This window comes from Tachyglossus aculeatus, chromosome 16 (genome assembly GCF_015852505.1).
Source record: "Tachyglossus aculeatus isolate mTacAcu1 chromosome 16, mTacAcu1.pri, whole genome shotgun sequence".
Classification (NCBI taxonomy): domain Eukaryota; kingdom Metazoa; phylum Chordata; class Mammalia; order Monotremata; family Tachyglossidae; genus Tachyglossus; species Tachyglossus aculeatus.
Window position 1 is genome coordinate 37626043 of NC_052081.1, and position 18412 is coordinate 37644454.

The 18412-nt window shown below is 54.5% G+C and overlaps 1 protein-coding gene across 1 annotated transcript; it reads left to right on the top strand.

Annotated features, from left to right (window-relative positions):
• Window positions 1-53: 53 nt before the first annotated feature.
• Window positions 54-12332, top strand: POLL (DNA polymerase lambda). The gene is made up of 9 exons (XM_038758531.1): window positions 54-87; window positions 2813-2942; window positions 3153-3447; window positions 4496-4610; window positions 5365-5685; window positions 6558-6731; window positions 7407-7535; window positions 10445-10613; window positions 11568-12332. Exons 2-9 carry the CDS (start codon window positions 2828-2830, stop codon window positions 11930-11932), a joined length of 1683 nt encoding a protein of 560 aa, XP_038614459.1. The 5' UTR covers window positions 54-87; window positions 2813-2827; the 3' UTR covers window positions 11933-12332.
• The last annotated feature ends 6080 nt before the right edge of the window (window positions 12333-18412 follow it).

The following is an 18412-nucleotide window of genomic DNA, read 5'->3' on the forward strand; positions in this document are numbered from 1 at the left end:
CACCACTTCCGATGATCCCGGAACCAGTCCTGGCCTTCCATGCCAGTCCGCTTCCCTCCCGTTGGCTGCAGCGGGGAGGGACGGCTGGTAAGTAGCCCCGGGCCACGGCCCCGCAGTCGCCCCCTCCATCCGGTCGGAGCCTGGGGGACCCCTACATTGGCACGGATCGGGGGTCGGGGGGAAAGAAGCCTTTTCCAAACATGGGCTTTGGCGTCAGAGGTCAAGGGTTCAAATCCCGGCTCCGCCAGTTATAAGCTGTGTGACTCTGGGCGAGTCACTTCTCTGGGCCTCAGTTACCTCCTCTGTAAAATAATAATAACTTTGGTATTAAGCGCTTACTATGTGCAAAGCACTGTTCTAAGCGCTGGGGAGGTGACAGGGTGATCAGGTTGTTCCACAGGGAGCTCACAGTCTTAATCCCCATTTTCCAGATGAGGTAACTGAGGCACAGAGAAGGTAAGTGACGTGCCCAAAGTCACCCAGCTGACAATTGGCAGAGCTGGGATTTGAACCCATGACCTCTGACTCCAAAGCCCGTGCTCTTTCCACTGAGCCACGCTGTGAGCCCGCCCGTGAGACAACCTGATCACCTTGTAACCTCCCCAGCGCTTAGAACAGTGCTTTGCACATAGTAAGCGCTTAATAAATGCCATTATTATTACTATTATTATTATTTTCTGCCCCCCAGGCCGGGAGCTGGGAGTTCCTTATCCCTGGCCTGGCCCCCAACTCATCTTTAAGACTGTGAGCCCCCCGTGGGACAACCTGATCACCTTGTAACCTCCCCAGCGCTTAGAACAGTGCTTTGCACATAGTAAGCACTTAATAAATGCCATTATTATTATTATTATTATTATTATTATTTTCCACCCCCCAGGCCGGGAGCTAGGAGTTCCTTATCCCTGGCCTGGCCCCCAACTCATCTTTAAGACTGTGAGCCCCCCGTGGGACAACTTGATCACCTTGCAACCTCCCCAGTGCTTAGAACAGAGCTTTGCACATAGTAAGCGCTTAATAAATGCCATCATTATTATTATTATTATTCCGGCTGGGCCTGCCCCTTCCAAGATCTGGCCCCCGTGGAGTGGGCTGAGTTGCTCGGGGCTGCTACAGGGCCCTCGACTGGGCCTCCATAGCCCAGCCCACATCAGCCTTCTGTGGGCACTGCAGCTGGGTGCCGCTTCCCCAGGGTATCAGCTGGCGGGCAAGTTGCCAAATGGCAGGCAACAGGTGTCTTCTACGCGAGGCTGCCCCTTCAAAGCTTCTAGGGGAAGCCTTAGGGGCTGCAGTTGCAGGGAGTTTCGAGGTAGGACAGAGGCTGTCACTTGTACTTCCCAAGCGCTTAGTAAGTGCTCAGTAAATACGATTGAATGAATAGTCCTTCTTCTTGCCTCTGCCCCCTTATCCAAGCCGCAGCCTGCTCATGGAATAGCTTCCCTGTTCCTGCTGTCCTGCCCATGCCCTCTTCTCCTAAAGAAGCTCACCTCTTGCAGGAAGCTTTCTTTGATTGATTTCTTGATTTCTTCTAGACTGTGAGGCTGCTGTTGGGTAGGGACCGTCTCTGTATGTTGCCAACTTGTACTTCCAAAGCGTTTAGTAAAGTGCTCTGCACACAGTAAGCGCTCAATAAATACGATTGAATGAGTGAATGAATGAGTAGTCCCTCTTCTTGCCTCTGCCCCCTTATCCAAGCCGCAGCCTGCTCATGGAATAGCTTCCCTGTTCCTGCTGTCCTGCCCATGCCCTCTTCTCCTAAAGAAGCTCACCTCTTGCAGGAAGCTTTCTTTGATTGATTTCTTGATTTCTTCTAGACTGTGAGCCCGCTGTTGGGTAGGGACCGTCTCTGTATGTTGCCAATGTGTACTTCCAAAGCGCTTAGTAAAGTGCTCTGCACACAGTAGCGCTCAATAAATACGATTGAATGAATGATTGCCTTTCAGCACCATCCCTCCTTCTCTACTCATGTTTGTCATTACTGAATCTCTTGGTTAATGAAGGTATGAACCGTCTAGGTGTCTGCATTGCGTCCCCTGTTAAACTAACGGCTCCTTGCGGACAGGGATTGTAAACATGAATCTCATATAGGAGGCAGTGCTCTTCACCCAATAAAGGCTGCCTGACTGACAGGTTGCCCGCGTTCTATTTGTGCTTTATTCTCTGGGCACATTTGGGGCTCATTGGACCTCTGGACCCTTCCTCCGTTTGGGACCATTTCTTAAAACATATTAGAACTCAATAAACAGCATTGCCAGAAATGTGGGTGAGCGATGTCAATAAAAATAACGTCCAAATTCTAATGTCTTCAACCCTGGTTCTATTTCAAAAGTGTGATAACCCATAGATCTTCTATCAACCTCAACACTTAATTCAGTACTTGGCATGCAGTAAGCACTTCACAGATGCCACGGTTATAATTATCCCATCACTTTCATCATCATCAATATCAACTGAAATGGATTGAATACATTCTGAGCCTGTACTTGAGAAAGGGACAGGATTCACACCCATTTAAACAGTGCACAAATAGTACAGTACTAGGTACAAAGTAAGCACTTCACAGAGACCGTTATTATTATGTCAATTCAGTTCTTGGGTGTTTTGGCAATTAAGAACCACTGAAAAGTGGGCCTAGTTGACTGAGGCCATTCCAGATTGGACCCAGCCCTCAGAAAGACCCTGGCCACCATCCTGCTCAGGACTCTACTGGACCCAATTCTAGGATTACGGCAGGACGAGATGATGTTCTCTGGGGCATTTGCTGTGCCCAAGAGGTGGGAATTGGTAGTTGAGCTAATCCCTTCTATCCCTGCAGATTGAGCTGCTTTAGATGGAGGCCCGGGGGATTGTCAAAGCTTTTCCCAAGAGGAAGAAAGTGAGAGACAAAACAGATGGGAGGGAGCGTCTGAAGATTCTCAAGAAGGAGGAGTCCGGGGGAGTTGGAGGTGAGTGTCCCCTTCTTGCCTAGGTTTTTCCCAGGCCGGCCAGCCCGAGCCCCACAGTCTTTCTTCTCAGCCCCAGTGAGCATGGATCTAAAGTCAAGTTAATTTCCGTGCTACTCTGCCAAACACTGTGTGGCTACTTGTTTCCTAGATTGCCCCAGCTCCTCCCCCAAGTGTCCCCTTCCCTTCCCCCTTATCACCTGGCTTCTTCAGAGTGGCTGAGGCCGTTGAAGGCCCACATAGTGCCGGCGGGGATCGGGAAGGCCCGGGCGGAGATCTTCGAGGAGCAGATCGTCCAGCACGGGGGCAGCATCTGCACCCCGCTGTCTGCTGGCATCACGCACATCGTGGTGGACGAGGCCATGGACTGTGACCGGGCCTTCCGCCTCCTCAAGTTGCCCAAGCTGCCTCCGGGGGCCCAGCTGGTGAAGTCGACGTGGCTGAGCCTGTGCCTGCGTGAGAAGAGGCTGGTGGACACTGCTGGGTTCAGCGTTTTCATCCCAGACAGGTGCCCCCTTACCGCTTGTCTGCCCTCCGAACCATGCCCCGGCCCCTTCCTCCTGTCACCCATGGCCAGGAGCTGATCAGACTCTAGCCTGACAACCATTCCTAGGACTGTATCTCTGAGTTTAGCAGGTGCTTATTCATTAACCTTACCCACTCTTCCAAGAGTAGCCCTCTCCTGGCTCTCTCTAGTCCTCAGCAAGCAAAAACTCCCCACAGTCAGCTTCAGGGCTCTGCACTGACGCACCCCACCATACCTCTCTGCTCTCTTCCCCACCTCTCCCCATCCCACTCTCCTCATTTCTCCCAAGCCAACCATCTCTCATCTCTATCCCCTCACTCAGGCTGTTCCCCCAGCTTGGAACTCCTCCTTTAGCCCCCCACCAGATCCATGGGATCCCGGCTCTCTTCATATTCAAAGCCCTCCTGAAAGCCCTCCTCCTCCAACAGGTCTTCCCGGCATCCCAAGCCATAATAAACCCACCTCTAGCAGTAGTAGTCTAGTATGTACACATCTTCAGCCCTTCTGGATATACACTTATTTGGCTGTACGTTCAGTTATTTATTTTGATTTTTATAATTATCTCCCCCTTTAAAGTGTAAGGTCCTCGTGGACAAGAATTGTGTCCCTTGATTGTTTTCTACTTCCCAAGTACTTAGTACAATGTATTGCACCCGGGGGTTGCCCATAAGTACTACTATTACTACTACTATTGCTATGATTATTACTACTATTACTACTACCACCACCAGCATTGCTTCTAAAACTGCTACTATTACTACTACTACTACACGTTTCCCATTAGTCAGTAGTACTACATAATGTATTTCTTTAATAGAGATAATCATAGTCATTTTGAATGATCCCAAGAGCCACCATATATAAAAAAGCTCTCGGTCAAGAGCTCTTGCTAAATTACTGCATTATCTCAGGCTCAGGAGAAGGGGCTTTTGGAGTAGCAGCAGTGGCAGAATTAGAACCCAGGTCTTTCAGTATTGTGTTCTCACTGTCTTGCCCCTAGACCAAGCCCTCCCTTCTCTCTGCCCTGCAGGTATCTAGATGACACGGATCAGCTTAGGAGCAAGGTGGGTGGGGATGTCCAGCCCCCGGCAGATGTCCAGCCGATCTCCCCGCCTCTGGAGGTGAAGGAGAAGACTCGGCCACAGGTCAGTGACTTTGCTCGCCACATCCCCAGCCACATCCCTGAGCCTCTCGGGTTGGGATGACCAGAGGCAGGGCCCCCTGAGCGCATTCTGCTAATTGTTTGGTGGGGAGAAGTTGGCAGGACAGGCGGTGGTAGGTGCAGGCATCAGGGCGGCCTCAGGAGCAAGAGCCTGCAGAACTCTGCAGTCTCTGTCCTGGGCCAGGGCCCCCCAGATCCATCAGCCTTCCCTGTCCTCCCCCCGCACCCCAGACTCTACCGTCCAATTCAGCTCAGCCCTCTTATGGACTGGCTCGGGAGGCTGCGTTCGTATTTGTTGAGGCAACGGTGGGAGGCCGTTAGGCCTTTGAGTTAGGGTGGCAGGGGCCCCAAGTGCCCCAGTCAGCCCAGGCTGTGGCAGATGTGAGCCAGGGCACGGCCATCAAATTTCTGGTTTGGGGACTACCCTCCCTGAGGAGGAAAGGGGACGGGCACAAGATGGAGCAAGTGTCATCAGTGTCTGCCTCCCATCACCCATCGCTCACTTGAGAGCCTGACACGTAACTGGGAGGAAGAGGGTAGAGAGCCCAAGCTATCTCTCCATCCCTCCGTGCCTCCCTTCCTTCTTCCCTTCCTCCATCCATCTCTCCTTCCCTCTATTCCCCCCTTCCTCCCCACTCCCCCAGCTACCCAGCAACAGTGAGCGGTAGGAGAGGAGGGTGGGAGAGCTCCACCTCACCGAATGGAATCCAGCATGTCTCTGATCCCTTTCCCCAAAGCAAAGCTCCGAGGACGAAGGCAGCGACGGTGAGGAACCCAGGGTCAGCCCCACCGACCTGGAAGCCCTGATCTCGGGTCGGTACCCAAGGCCCCCCGGGGAAGAGGACGAACCCGATCCCGCCCCCCCGGTCGGGGGAGGCAAGTGGGTGTGCGCCCAGCCTTCCAGCCAGAAGAAGACCAACCACAATCCGCACATCACAGAGAAGCTGGAGGTGCTGGCCAAGGCCTACACTGTGCAGGGGGACAAGTGGAGGGCGCTGAGCTATGCCAAAGCCATCAATGCTCTCAAAAGCTTCCACAAGCCCGTCTCCTCCCTCCAGGTACCTGGGGACTGGGCCCATTTCTGCGTCATTTCCCCTTTCCCGCAGCCGGCCACTGTTCTGCCACAGTCAAGCAGTGATCCTGAAAACACTACCCAGCAGAAACACCAGCGCCAACCGCTGTGCAGCTTGGTGGACCACTACTGTGGGCTGGTCCTGCTTGGGACCACCTGAGCGCTTTCCAAGTCCTTCAGTAGCTCCAGGCTAGTGTGGGCTTGCAGTTAGTTGCCAGCCCCCAGCTGAGCATCAGCCTTACAACTGAGCTCCTGTTCTTGTTGCCTCCCACCCAAAGTTAATGGTTGTCGGGGGAACTGGGGGCTCCCGGTCCCTGTTTCCAATCTAGGTGGGCTCCAGAAAGGCCCCCCGAGCCACCCTGCCGTTAGAAATGAGCCCAGGGTCAGAGCTTACGGGGAGCTAGGGGACTCCTGGGTCATAAGATTAGAGAAGCAGAATGCCTTAAGGAAAAGCATGGGCCTGGGGATCAGAGGACAGAGGACCTGTGTTCTGATCCCAGCTCTGCCATTTGTCTGCTGTGTGACCTTGAGCTAGTCACTTAACTTCTCTGTGCCCCAGTTACCTCATCTGTAAAATGGGGATTAAGACTGTGAGCCCCATGTGGGACATGGATTGCGTCCAACCCAACTATCCTGCATCTACCCCACTTATTACAGTGCCTGGCACCTAGTAAGCACTTAACAAATACCATTAAAAAATAGATAAATAAGATCATCCCAGATCAGACTAATAGATGGTCTGAACCCAGCACAGCACAGCCCCGCTCCAGGAAGACCCTTTCAGATTACCAGCGGGTTGGGCTCTGGCCTCCTCGCCCCCTCTCTCTCTCCATCTCTGCCTGTCCCGGTGCCCCTCAGGAAGCCTGTAGGATCCCAGGAATCGGGAAGCGGATGGCGGAGAAGATCATGGAGATCGTGGAGAGCGGCCACTTGCGGAAGCTGGACCACCTGAGTGAGAGCGTGCCCGTGCTGGAGCTCTTCTCCAATATCTGGGGAGCCGGCGCCAAGACAGCTCAGATGTGGTACCAACAGGTAAGCAGAGCCCTAGGCCCGGGGCCAGGCCTTCCAGCCGAGGACCAGAGTGGGATCACAGCTCTCTGCCGGAATGAGGATGGTGTTGAATTTGCTCTTACTAGGGGCCAGGCCCTGTGCGAAGCACTGTAGGAGCTTCAAGGTAATCAGATGAGGCCTGGGCCCTGTCCCACACAGGGATGGGAGTGAACAGCTATTTTATCCCTGTTTCGTAGAGGAAGAAACTGACGCCCAGGGAGACTGAGTAAACTTACCCAAAGTCAACACAACAGGCCAGTGACGGAGCTGAGACTAGAACCCGGGTCTGATGACCCCCCAAGCCCGTGCTCTTTCCCCCAGACCACCCTGCCTCCAAACTCCAGACTCACCTCCTCCAGGTCCCTCCTAGGGTCATGGCAACTCCCATGTCAGCTTTCTGGCTGGCTCCTCCCAGGATCTGCGGGATGAACCAAGGAAATGGGATGCCTGGCATCTCTGAGGCCCGGCAGGTAATTAAAGGGAAAATGGATCCATCCTTGTGCTCATGCTCAAGCCCGACGGGGACCTTCCCATGTGAGTGGACCAGTCTTTCTGGCTCCACAGGTCTCCCCGTCCTGGTTCCCAGCCCAGGACTGCACCCTCCCACCCTTCACCCCACATCTCCCTCTTTCTCCCCAAAACCGGACTCCTCAACAGGGCTTCCGAAGCCTGGAGGATGTCCGCAGCAAGGCCACCCTAACCAGCCAGCAGGTCATCGGGCTGAAGCACTACGAGGACTTTCTGGATCGTATGCCAAGGGAGGAGGCCGCCGAGATCGAGGAGACGGTGAGTGCCACCCTCCAGTGCCAGCGCCGCCTGACCCGGGGCCGGGGGTGAGGGCCAGGGGTCCACTGGAGGTGGCAGAGCATCTGAGCAAGGACAGAGCTGGCCAACTAAGGGAAGGGGGCAGCTCTGAGGCTACTGGGGCTGGAGGGTCAGACCCTCTGGAGGCCTGGAGAGAAATAAAGTTGAGCTGGGGGAAAGGAAGCAGAGGGTGAGGGACGCTGGGAGATGCCTGAATGTGTCTGTTCCGCTGGGGAAGAGCTTCTGCTCTGCCTTCTCTCCGATTCCGATACAGATTGTCTCTGGGGCACTGAGTCACCTCCAGAACCATCACACTGACTCCCCTAACTCCTCGTGAACCATCAGCCAAGCGGGGACCCCCGATAGGTCGAGAACTGCCTTCACCCTGGGGGTGGGACCCCTCCACACCTCGCCTCCACCCCAGCATCCTGCCCAGAGCCTCCGGTCCACCTCCTTCCCCAAGCCCCCTCCGCCAGGGCCTACTGCCTAATTCCCGAGAATTCCCCGGCCCGTGGGACACTGGCGGGACCGGGCTGGGAGCTGCAGGCGGCCAGTATGGAGGGTCTGAGGAATCGCAGAGATAAAGGGGGCCACCGGCGAGTGGGGAGAGACTGGCTCCCGGGGCAGCAGCCGCTCATTGTTGTCCCCACATCTCCCCGTCACCGTGGCAGCGGCAACCAGTGCAACGCTGTCAATCAACCTCTGGGGCAGGCACGGAGGATATCGTGGCAGCGGCAGCCAGTGCCACACTGTCAATCAACCTTCCGGGGGCCAGGTCCAGAGAATATGCCCCCTGCGGCCTCCCCCCCAGGCGGGCCATCCTCCCACCACAGATTAGGGCGGAAACGGCCTCCTGCCCTGCTCCCTCTCCCCTTTTGGTCCCGTGAAAGGCAGGGATGACGGGTCACCAGGCCAGGGGCTGGGCCTGGGTCGGGTCGGAGGCCATTGTGGCTTTTGATGGGATTACTCACCGGTCCCGACCTGGGTCCTGGGGACCAGCCCCAGTGGGGTCCAGGGAAGGGAATTAAGGGATTAGTGGAGCTGCCTGTCAGGAAAGATCTGAGGGGCTCAGAGAGCCATGGCAGCCTTGATGGGTCCCAGAAATCTTCATTTAAAGAGGAGGAGGAGGGGGAGCCGTCTGCATGAGAAAGGCCCCAGCCTGTCCCCACTGTCTCTGGGGGGGGGAGCTTAATGGGTTTATTTCCCCTTAATGAAGGATGATCCCATGGCTGAAAATTACCCCAAGTGGTGGGAATCCCCAGACCACTTTCTCCAGGTCATGGGAGGGACGGGGAGCCCGAAACTGCTATCGGTCTGTGCTTTCCGGTCGGGGGGTCCGTTTGCTGCCACCCCGGGGAGGGACCTGTCTCTAGTCAATTGGATTTGGGGGCCACTCCCCCCAGGGGCCTCAAGCCTCGTCCTCTTCCCCGTTCCCTTCAAACCATAGGCACCTGGAATCCTAGCGCTGGCCAAAGGTCATGTAGCCTATCCCCCTGCCTCCCTCTACTCAGGACTACCCAGCACTCACTCAAGGAATCTACTGCTCTTAGAGGTCTCCAGGGAAGGAGAACCCAAAGCTGCCTGTTCCCGGGCTTCTTTTAGGAAGTCTTCCCTTATGTCTTACTTACCTCAATCTGTCCCGCTGCAGCCTCGTCCCACTTGCTCCCATTTTGCCCTCCGAGGAACCGGAGCACAGCGGCCCCCGTGTTCGGGATGATCACCCCTCAGATCCCGCCCTGGTGCTGTGGGGCTGGAGAGAGTCCAGAGTGCTCCCTCACCTCTCTAATGAACCTAGAATGTATCATTGGATTCCTTGCTGCCTTGAGCTAATTCCTGTGTGCCAGAATGAATTATGTCTGAAAAGGGGAGCGGGCTTTTCATTTCGACCAGGGGGAACACTTGGAGGGCAGAGCTTCCAGAGAGTGCCCAGAAGGCTTCAAAGGATATGGCCACAAGGGCCCCTGACCTTGGTGGTCGACAGGGGTGCAGGTAGAAACCATACTCGGGGCCCGGAGTCCAAGTTAGTGCCCAGGGCTTTAGAGAGGGCTTAGGAGTCACAGCAGGCCAATGCAGGGCAAACACTGGAGCCACCATCTTGGCTATATTTCCAGGTGCCTTCCCCAAGGTGCGGCATGGGCTAGCTGTGGCTACCTACTCTGCCCACAGATCCAGAACACAGAAGTTAATATTAGTAATAATCGTTTGGGTATTGGTTAAACACTATATGCCAAGAGCTGCACTAGCCACTGGGGTAGATACAATATAATCAGACCAGACACGGTCCCTGTTTCACATGGGGCTCACAGTCTAAGGGGGAGGGAGGACAGATATGGAACCCCCATTTTAGAGATGAGGAAAACCAAGGCCCAGAGACGTTAACTGACTTACCCAAGGTCATAGCAGGGAAGCAGCATGACCTAGTGGAAAAAAAGGGTGTGGGAGGCCGAGAACCGGAATTCTAATCCCGGCTCTGCTACTTGCCTGCTGTGTGACCTTGGACAGGTCACCTTACTTCTCTGCACCTCAGTTTACTCCAGTGTGAAAATGGGGATTCCAACTTGATTGACTTCTACCTACCCCAGCGCTTGAATAGTGCTTGACACATAAAAAGCACTTAAATATCATAAAACCAAATGCCAGGCCTCTTTCCACTACAGTACCCTGCTTTTCTAATTGGTGTCTGCTCCCAGAGCGCCAGTTCCTTTGGAGCTGTGGCTCACTCGCCCCCAGGAACTTGGTCTTCCAGCCTCTGACCCAGAACTGGGTGGGGCCTGCCTCAGGCCCAGGCAGGGTACCAGGGTCCCATCTGAGGCAGGGAGTACCACTAGGATCCAGGCCCCAAGGATAGGCTGGGAAGGAGTGTCCAAGCCCTGCCTCTTGTTTCCCCGCAGGTCCGAGCGGCGGCTCAGGTTCTCGACCCCGGTCTGCTGGCAGTGTCTTGTGGCTCGTACCGCCGGGGGAAGGCCACATGCGGGGACGTGGACGTGTTGGTCACCCACCCAGATGGACGGTCCCATCAGGGCGTCTTCAGCCGGCTCCTCGACGGGCTGCGTCAGAGCGGTAGGGCTGGGAAAGGGTGCAGGGAGGGCCGAGCAAGGAGTGAACCCGACTGTGCAAGTGGCTCACCACTGTTCCCCGGGCGGTGTCAGCTAGTTGGGGTTAGCTGAAGTTCAAGAAGCCCCAGGTAGTCACAGGGGCCAGTACACAGTGGCAAAGGGGATCGGGACCAAACTTCCCCAGTGCCCCAAGGGAAGGGGCACATAGCCATACAATTAATCAATTGTAATCATCAAGCACCTCGATAATGGAGAGGTGCTGTGGGAAGTAATGAATGCCAAAAGGCTAAGGTGGTGCAGAACTGCCGTGGTAATAATAGGGGAATTATAGACCCGGGGAGAAGAAAAACTAATCAGGGAAAATCACAGGATTTTGAAGATGGGGAGAGTGGTGATGTGGCCAATTGGATGGAGGAGGGAATTCCAGGCAAGAGGAAGGGCACAAGGCAGGGGTCAAAGGCGAGAGAGTCATGAACAAGGCACGGTGGAAAAGGAACAGAGGGTGTGAGCTGGGGTGTAGTAGGAGAAAAGAGTGGAGAGGAGGAGAGTGCCTTAAAGCCAATCAATCGTATTTATTGAGAGCTTACTGTGTGCAAAGCACTGTACTAAGCGCTTGGGAAGTACAGGTTGGCAACATATAGAGACAGTCCCTACCCAACAGTGGGCTCACAGTCTAGAAGCCAGTGATCAGGAGTTCCCGGGTAGATGCCAGAGGGAAGCTGGACCAACTGAAGTGAGCAGAGTCCAAAGGGGTTGACTAGTGAGGCTGCATGGAGGAGATGGGGGTTTAGTAAAAGTTTTAAAGGATGGAGAGGGGGTGGAGTTTGGGGTGGAGGAGTGGGAAGGGCACTCAGGGGGTTGGTATGGGGAGTTGCCAGGGCCGTGGGTTGGAGGAGGTGCGAGAATTGAATTGGGGGCAGGAACCAGATTTGCCTTTGCTTTGATCGTGGTCCTGCAGGGTTTCTGACAGATGACTTGGTGAGTCAGGAGGACAACGGGCAACAGAAAAAATACCTGGGCGTGTGCCGGCTGCCCGGCCCGGGCCGGCGTCACCGGAGGCTGGACATCATCGTGGTGCCGTACGGCGAGTTCGCCTGTGCTCTGCTCTACTTCACCGGCTCAGCTCACTTCAACCGCTCCATGCGGGCCCTGGCCAAGACCAAGGGCATGAGCCTGTCGGAGCACGCGCTCAGCGAAGCTGTGGTGCGTGACAGCCATGGGATCAAGGTGGTGCCGGGCCGGGCGCTGCCCACCCTGACCGAGAGGGATGTCTTCCGGCTCCTGGCCCTGCCTTACCGGGAGCCCTCCGAGCGGGACTGGTGACCTGGGCCTGCTCTCCTCCCTTGTCCACCACCCCTCCTGACCGGCCCCAGATCCCAGAGTCGCTGCAGCTTGGGCCGGTGGCGGGCGGGACCTCTGACCCATTAGCACTCAGACCCCATTGACTCTCAGCCTGGAGCGGCTGCAGCTGCTTCGCCCTGGGAGGTTTTTTTGCACACGTTCTCACCATCGTCATCGCCCCCAAAGGTATTTTTTGAGTTCCTACTCTGTGCAGAGCGTGGTGTCAGGTGCCTGGTAGACATAGAGAAAAATACAAGATGCAATCCCTACCCTCAAGTTGTTTACGGTCTAATGGATAAGACAAGAAAACATAAATTGATGAAATGCCATGGTTGAATGTGAAAGTAAAATGCAATAATAAACACGGATGTACTGTGTAATAAAGTAAGTAATAAATCAATTATAAATGATAATGATGCATAATCCTCCCCACCTTACTCCCAGCTTAGCCAGTTTAACCATCCCAAGCCTCTGAAAGTGACAGGGGCGGGAATGGGGACAGGGCTCAAAGCCAGGGCCACCTTCACCAAACTCTGCAGTTGGGAGGGTTTGGGGGGTTCTTGATCCATGTTAATACTGACTTTTGAGGAGGGAGGGCAAGGAGAACAAGTCATACTTCTCCCAGGTAGGCAAGAGATGAACACCTCAAATCCATACCCACCTCCATACCCTGGTCCTTGGTAACTTCTCAAGTGGTGGAAGTGGGTGGCAGGGAAAGGGGGTGAACCAAATCCATTTTCAGTCAATCAATAGTATTTATTGAGAGCTGATTCTATGCAGAGCACTGAACTAAGCTCTTGGGAATGTACAGTGGAGTTAATAGGCATTATTGCTACCCTCAAGGAGCTCACAGGCGAAGCTAGAGAGGCAGAATTGCAGGTGGGGGGAAGCAACAGCGTTTGAAGATACATTCATAAGTGCTAGAGGGTTATATTGTTTTGTCGTACTCTCCCAAGTATTTAGTACAGTGCCCAGAACACAGGAAGCACCCAATAAATACAACTGATTGATTAATAGAGGGGAGGTGGGGTGGTGATGGGTCCAAGGTGATGTGGTAGTGCTAAAGTGGCAATAGGGGGGAAATGAGAGAGTATCAAGGAAGACCTGGAGGAGATGTGATATCAGGACTTTGAAGATGGGGAGAGCAGTGGGGTGCTGGATGAGAAGGAGAAGGGGCATTCAGGCAGAAGGGAGGATGTGAAGGCAAGGTCAGCCTTGAGAGTGGAGAGCAAGTGAGTGGAGAGCCAGCCTTCTGAGGAATGAAGATTGGGTTGGGTTGTGAGAAAGGAACAAGGATAAGCAGAGGGGAGAGAGAGCTGATTGAGAGCCTTAGAGCCAATGGTCTTGTTTCTGTGTGATGCGAGAGAGGGATGGGTGCCATCCTGCCATAGCTGCCCTGAGACCCCCTGGCACAGGCAACCAGGAGTCAAGATCCAGGGGAAACCAGCTGCCTCCCTCTACCTAATGCAGAGGGGAAGAGGCTGGACCCAAGATAGCTGAGGCTGCCAGAGTCGTGCCAATTCTCAGGAAGTCAGGAATCTGGGGTCTCCCGGCCCATCCCACCCCCATTCGCAGTCCATTTATTGGGAAAGAGCAGCAGGGAGCAGGCTCCTCCTGGGGAGGGATTGTATTTTGGCCCTGGGAAGAGGGAGAAGGTACAAAAGAAGCGACCCCCACCTCCAGTCGCCCTTTGTCAGGGGCGCTATAAAGGTGGCCCAGGCCCTTGTTCGCACCCTGGTGCTAAGGGGCTGGGCAGCAGCGCATCAAAGCCCAGGCGGCCCATGAAAAGCCGTTTACAGCCTGAAACTCAGCGACCTGGGCCTCTCTCCGCTCCAAGGCCCCAACCCTGGGCCAGGTGCCACACGGGGACCCAGGAGGCAGAACGGCCCCCATTCAGCGGTGGGATGGGGGGGCCGTAGACCCCTTTGTCGGAAATCCCCCCCCAACTCCTGTGTGGTCCTGACCACATTGGGGGGATGAAGACTGTGAGCCCCACATGGGACAACCTGATTATCTTGTATCTACCCCAGCGCTTAGAACAGTGCTTTGCACATAGTAAGCGCTTAAAAATACCAATATTAGGCCTTCCCAGACTGAGTCCCTTCCTTCCTCTCCCCCTCGTCCCCCTCTCCATCCCCCCATCTTACCTCCCTCCCTTCCCCACAGCACCTGTATATATGTTTGTACATATTTTTTTTTACTCTATTTAATTTATTTGTACATATCTATTCTATTCATTTTATTTTGTTAGTATGTTTGGTTTTGATCTCTGTCTCCCCCTTTTAGACTGTGAGCCCACTGTTGGGTAGGGACTGTCTCTATATGTTGCCAATTTGTACTTCCCAAGCGCTTAGTACAGTGCTCTGCACATAGTAAGCGCTCAATAAATACGATCGATGATGATGATGATGAATATTATTATTATTATTTTTATTATTATTATTGGGGGAGGAGGCCTAAAGAGGTCGGTGTGGGCAGCAACTGAGCGGCAGGGGTACCAGGGCCTCTCAGGGCAAAAAGGCCTCCTCCCATGCGTCCCCTTGCTCCTCTTTCGGTAGCCCCCCGCCCCCACCCCGGCTCAGTCCAGCCGGTTGGCCCAGACTCAGCCAGGCCCGCTGCGGCCCACACAACCCGCTCCGGAGCCTTTCAGCTGCTGCCCCAGAGCGCCCCGCACTGGGCAGGAGAGGCTTGTCCTGGCCCCTCTCGGGCATTACAGGGCACTGAGGAGCCAGCTGTGGGGACGGGGCCCGGCCTCTTCTGCCATTGATTCGTATTTATTAAGTGCTTACTGTGTGCAGAGCACTGTACTGAGCACTTGGAAAGTACAATAAACAGTGACATTCCCTGCCCGCAAGGTGCCCACAGTCTGGTGGGAGTCTGGCGGGGGAAACAGACAGCAATGTAAATAAAGAAAATTACAGATATATCCATTAGTGCTGTGGCCTGAGAAATCCCATTTTCTCCAGATGATGCCCTAAACTCTGGTTGGCCTTCCCCACAAAATACAAACAAACAAACAAACAATCTCTCTCTCTCTCTCTCTCTCTCTCTCTCTCTCTCCCACCCCCCCCCCCCCCCCCCCCCCCCCTCATCTGGACATAACCAGTAGGGTCCAGGATCCCCAGATAGTAATACGAGCAGTAGTGGTATTTGTTAAATACTTGCTATATTCTTTCAATCAATTGTATTTATTGAGCACCTACTGGATGCAAAGCACTGTACTAAGGCTTGGGAGGGAACAACAACAAACAGACACATTCCCTGCCTACAATGCGCTCACATGCCAGGCACTCTGCTAAGCGCTGGGGTAGATACAAAGTAATCAGGTTGGACAAAGTCCCTGAACTCATAAGAGGGAAGCAACATGGCCTAGCGGAGAGAGCATGGCCCTGGGAGTCAGAGGACCTGGGTTCTAATACTGGCTCCACATCTTGTCTGCTGTGTGACCTTAGGTAAGTCACTTCTCAGTTTCCTCATCAGTAAAACGGGGATTCGACACCTCTTCTCCTTCCTACTTAGACTGGGAGCCCTATGCAGGGTAGCAACTGTGTCTGACCTGATTATCTTGTATCTTAGTGCTTAGTACAGTGCTTGATATGCAGTAAGCATTTTTTGTTTTATGGTATTTTGTTAAGCACTTACTATGTGCCAGGCACTGTAATAATAATAATAATAATAATAATAATAATAATAATAATAATGGCATTTATTAAGCACTTACTATGTGCAAAGCACTGTTCTAAGTGCTGGGGAGATTACAAAGTGATCAGGTTGTCCCACGGGAGGCTAACAGTCTTAATCCCTGTTTTACAGATGAGGTAACTGAGGCCCAGAGAAGTTAAGTGACTTGCCCAAAGTCACACAGCTGACAATTGGCGGAGCCGGGATTTGAACCCATGACCTCTGACTCCAAAGCCTGGGCTCTTTCCACTGAGCCATGCTGCTTCTCTGTAGTAAGCTCTGGGTCGGTATAACCTATTCAGGTTGGACACAGTCTATGTCCCACGTTGGACTCACAGTCTTAATCCCCACTTCACAAATGAGATAACTGAGGCACAGAGAAGTTAAGTGACTTACCCAAGGTAACACAGCAGACAAGCGGTGGTGCGGAATTAGAACCCAGATCTTCTGATTCCCAGGCGCATGCTTTATTCACCACTAGGCCATGCTGCCATAAAACAACAACAACGACGAATAAAGAAAGGGTATTGACTCATTTTACAGATAAAGAAACTGCGGCACAGAAGTTAAGTGACTCGCTCAAGGTCATGCAGAGAGTACGTGGCCATGCCGGGATTAGAACCCAGTTTCCCTGACCCAGGCCTGGGCTCTTTCTACTAGGGCGAGCAAGGGCCCAGTTGAGGATGTAGGGGTTCCCCACATGTCTGTATGTCCACAGGTCCCTCCCACCCCCTTGGTTGGAACACAGTCTGAAGAGAGAACTGGAAATCGCTTCCAGAAACGCTCGTTCCCCTCAGGCCCCTGGGCTTCCAGGCCCCCAACCCCGCCACCCTGATTCATCCATGAAGGAGGAAGCCCGCTGAGTCAGTGGCGGGTCACAAGTTAAGACGCGCCCTCCGAGCCGTGCGGCGCGCAGGGCCAACCCGCCAGCGTCTCGGAGCTGCCAGAACAGGAAGTGGCGGCTAGCGCAGCTCTGGGCAACCGGGCCTCATCATCCTCCCAGGTAGGGTGCCACCCCCCACTTCCTGCCCCAGCCCGGACGACCTCCCACCTTCCCTAAGCCCCCCGAGGACGGCGAGAGGCTCAAGTCCGGCAGAGCTGAGTCCAAAGTTGAGAGGGTGCACCCCTGGGGGAGGTAAGGGACGCGGTAGGGTGGGGAGGGAGAAAAAGGGGGACTCCGTAGCCCAGGAAAAGGCTGAGGGGCAGGGGAGGAAAACCCTGGGACAGGGAGGGACCCCTAAAATACCCCCACCCTGGAGTTGGTGCTGGAATATTCACCTGCCTTCTCCACTCCAGCATAATTTCCCCCCACTTCCTCTGAAGTGAAGCCCTTACCAACGGATGGGGCGGAAACTGGACAGAGGCTTAACTGGACCCAGAAAACTTGGAGGAAAGGTTTGTGTGGCAAGCTAGGGCAGAACATCGGGACCTCTGTCCAGCTGGGAAGAGGCCCTTTTCAGACCTTGGCTTGGGAAGTCCTACTTCTGGGGAACATGGGACTGAATCCAGGGCAGCCAGCAAGTTGGGGTGCATCTGGTGCGTGAAGCCCAGGCCAAGGGAGGTCAGAGGAGTAGGGAAGCAGTTTGGACACTTCCATCCAGGGAGATCTCTTCCTCTCCTATTATACCTGCTTGAGTAAAAGAGACTATTCAACCCTTCCAGGAGAGGGAGGGGGCTGCCCCACCTTGGGTTGGGAAGATAAGATCAAGGACACCTAAAGGAATTCTGAAGGATCGGGTCCGGAGGAGCTGCAAAGGCTGATCTGAGGTAGGGACAGCTAGTGGTTGGGGACAGAATGAAATAAGGGCCCAGCTGAAGCGCTCTAGCTTCTTCTGGGGCCCAGGCCCAGACTGAGCAGTATCAGTAGTCCTTCTGCCATTTGCCTTCTCCTTCCCAGCCACCAAAAGTACTCATCACGATGCTGGAAGTGACCTGGGCTAGGGTCCACCACACCCCAGACAGATAGAGGGTGAGGAAATAGGGGGATATGAGAGGGTGGAGGGGAATGGTAGACCTCCTAGTCTAAGCTGGGGTTTCGGGGAGGAGGGTGTTGGTGAGTCCTATACACAGCCCAGTCAGTGCCAGTCATATCTGGGGCCTGGTGGGCTGGCTGCTGTGCTCAGTCCCCTGTGCCCCCTGGCAAGAGCTACTCTTAGTAGCCCCCTGCACCTCCCTGACAAGTTTTCCTGGCCTCCTTCACAGTGGGATAAAGGGATGAATGTGCAGCCCACTGTTGGGTAGGGACTGTCTCTATATGTTGCCAATTTGTACTTCCCAAGCGCTTAGTACAGTGCTCTGCACATAGTAAGCACTCAATAAATACGATTGATGATGATGATGATGATGGGGCTGGGGCCACAGGCCAGGAGGGGCTGGATCAGGGGATCCCAGCTTGGGGGCTGGGGTCAGATAGGGCTCGTCAGGAGTTATAGGGGTCAGGAGTCATGGGCCACAGTCCAGTCCAGGGCTACGGGTCAGGAGGGGCTGGGTCAGGGGGCCCGGCCAGGGTCTGGGGCTGGGACCCGGAGGGGTAGGGACCGGGTGAGGCTGGGTCAGTGGGGTCTGGGCCAGGAGCTACAGGCCAGAGGGGCTGGGCTGCCACCTGACCACCCAGATGAGCCCAACCACACATGTTCAATCTGGGCAACAGTTCATGCGTTCAGTTTCCCTCCAGCCTGGAAACTAATTCAGCACAAGGGCCTCAAAGCCCCTGGCCAAGGCCCCCGGGCCCAGCCGGTCCCAAAGGGGTGGGGTTCTAATCCTGCCTCTGCCACTTTCCTG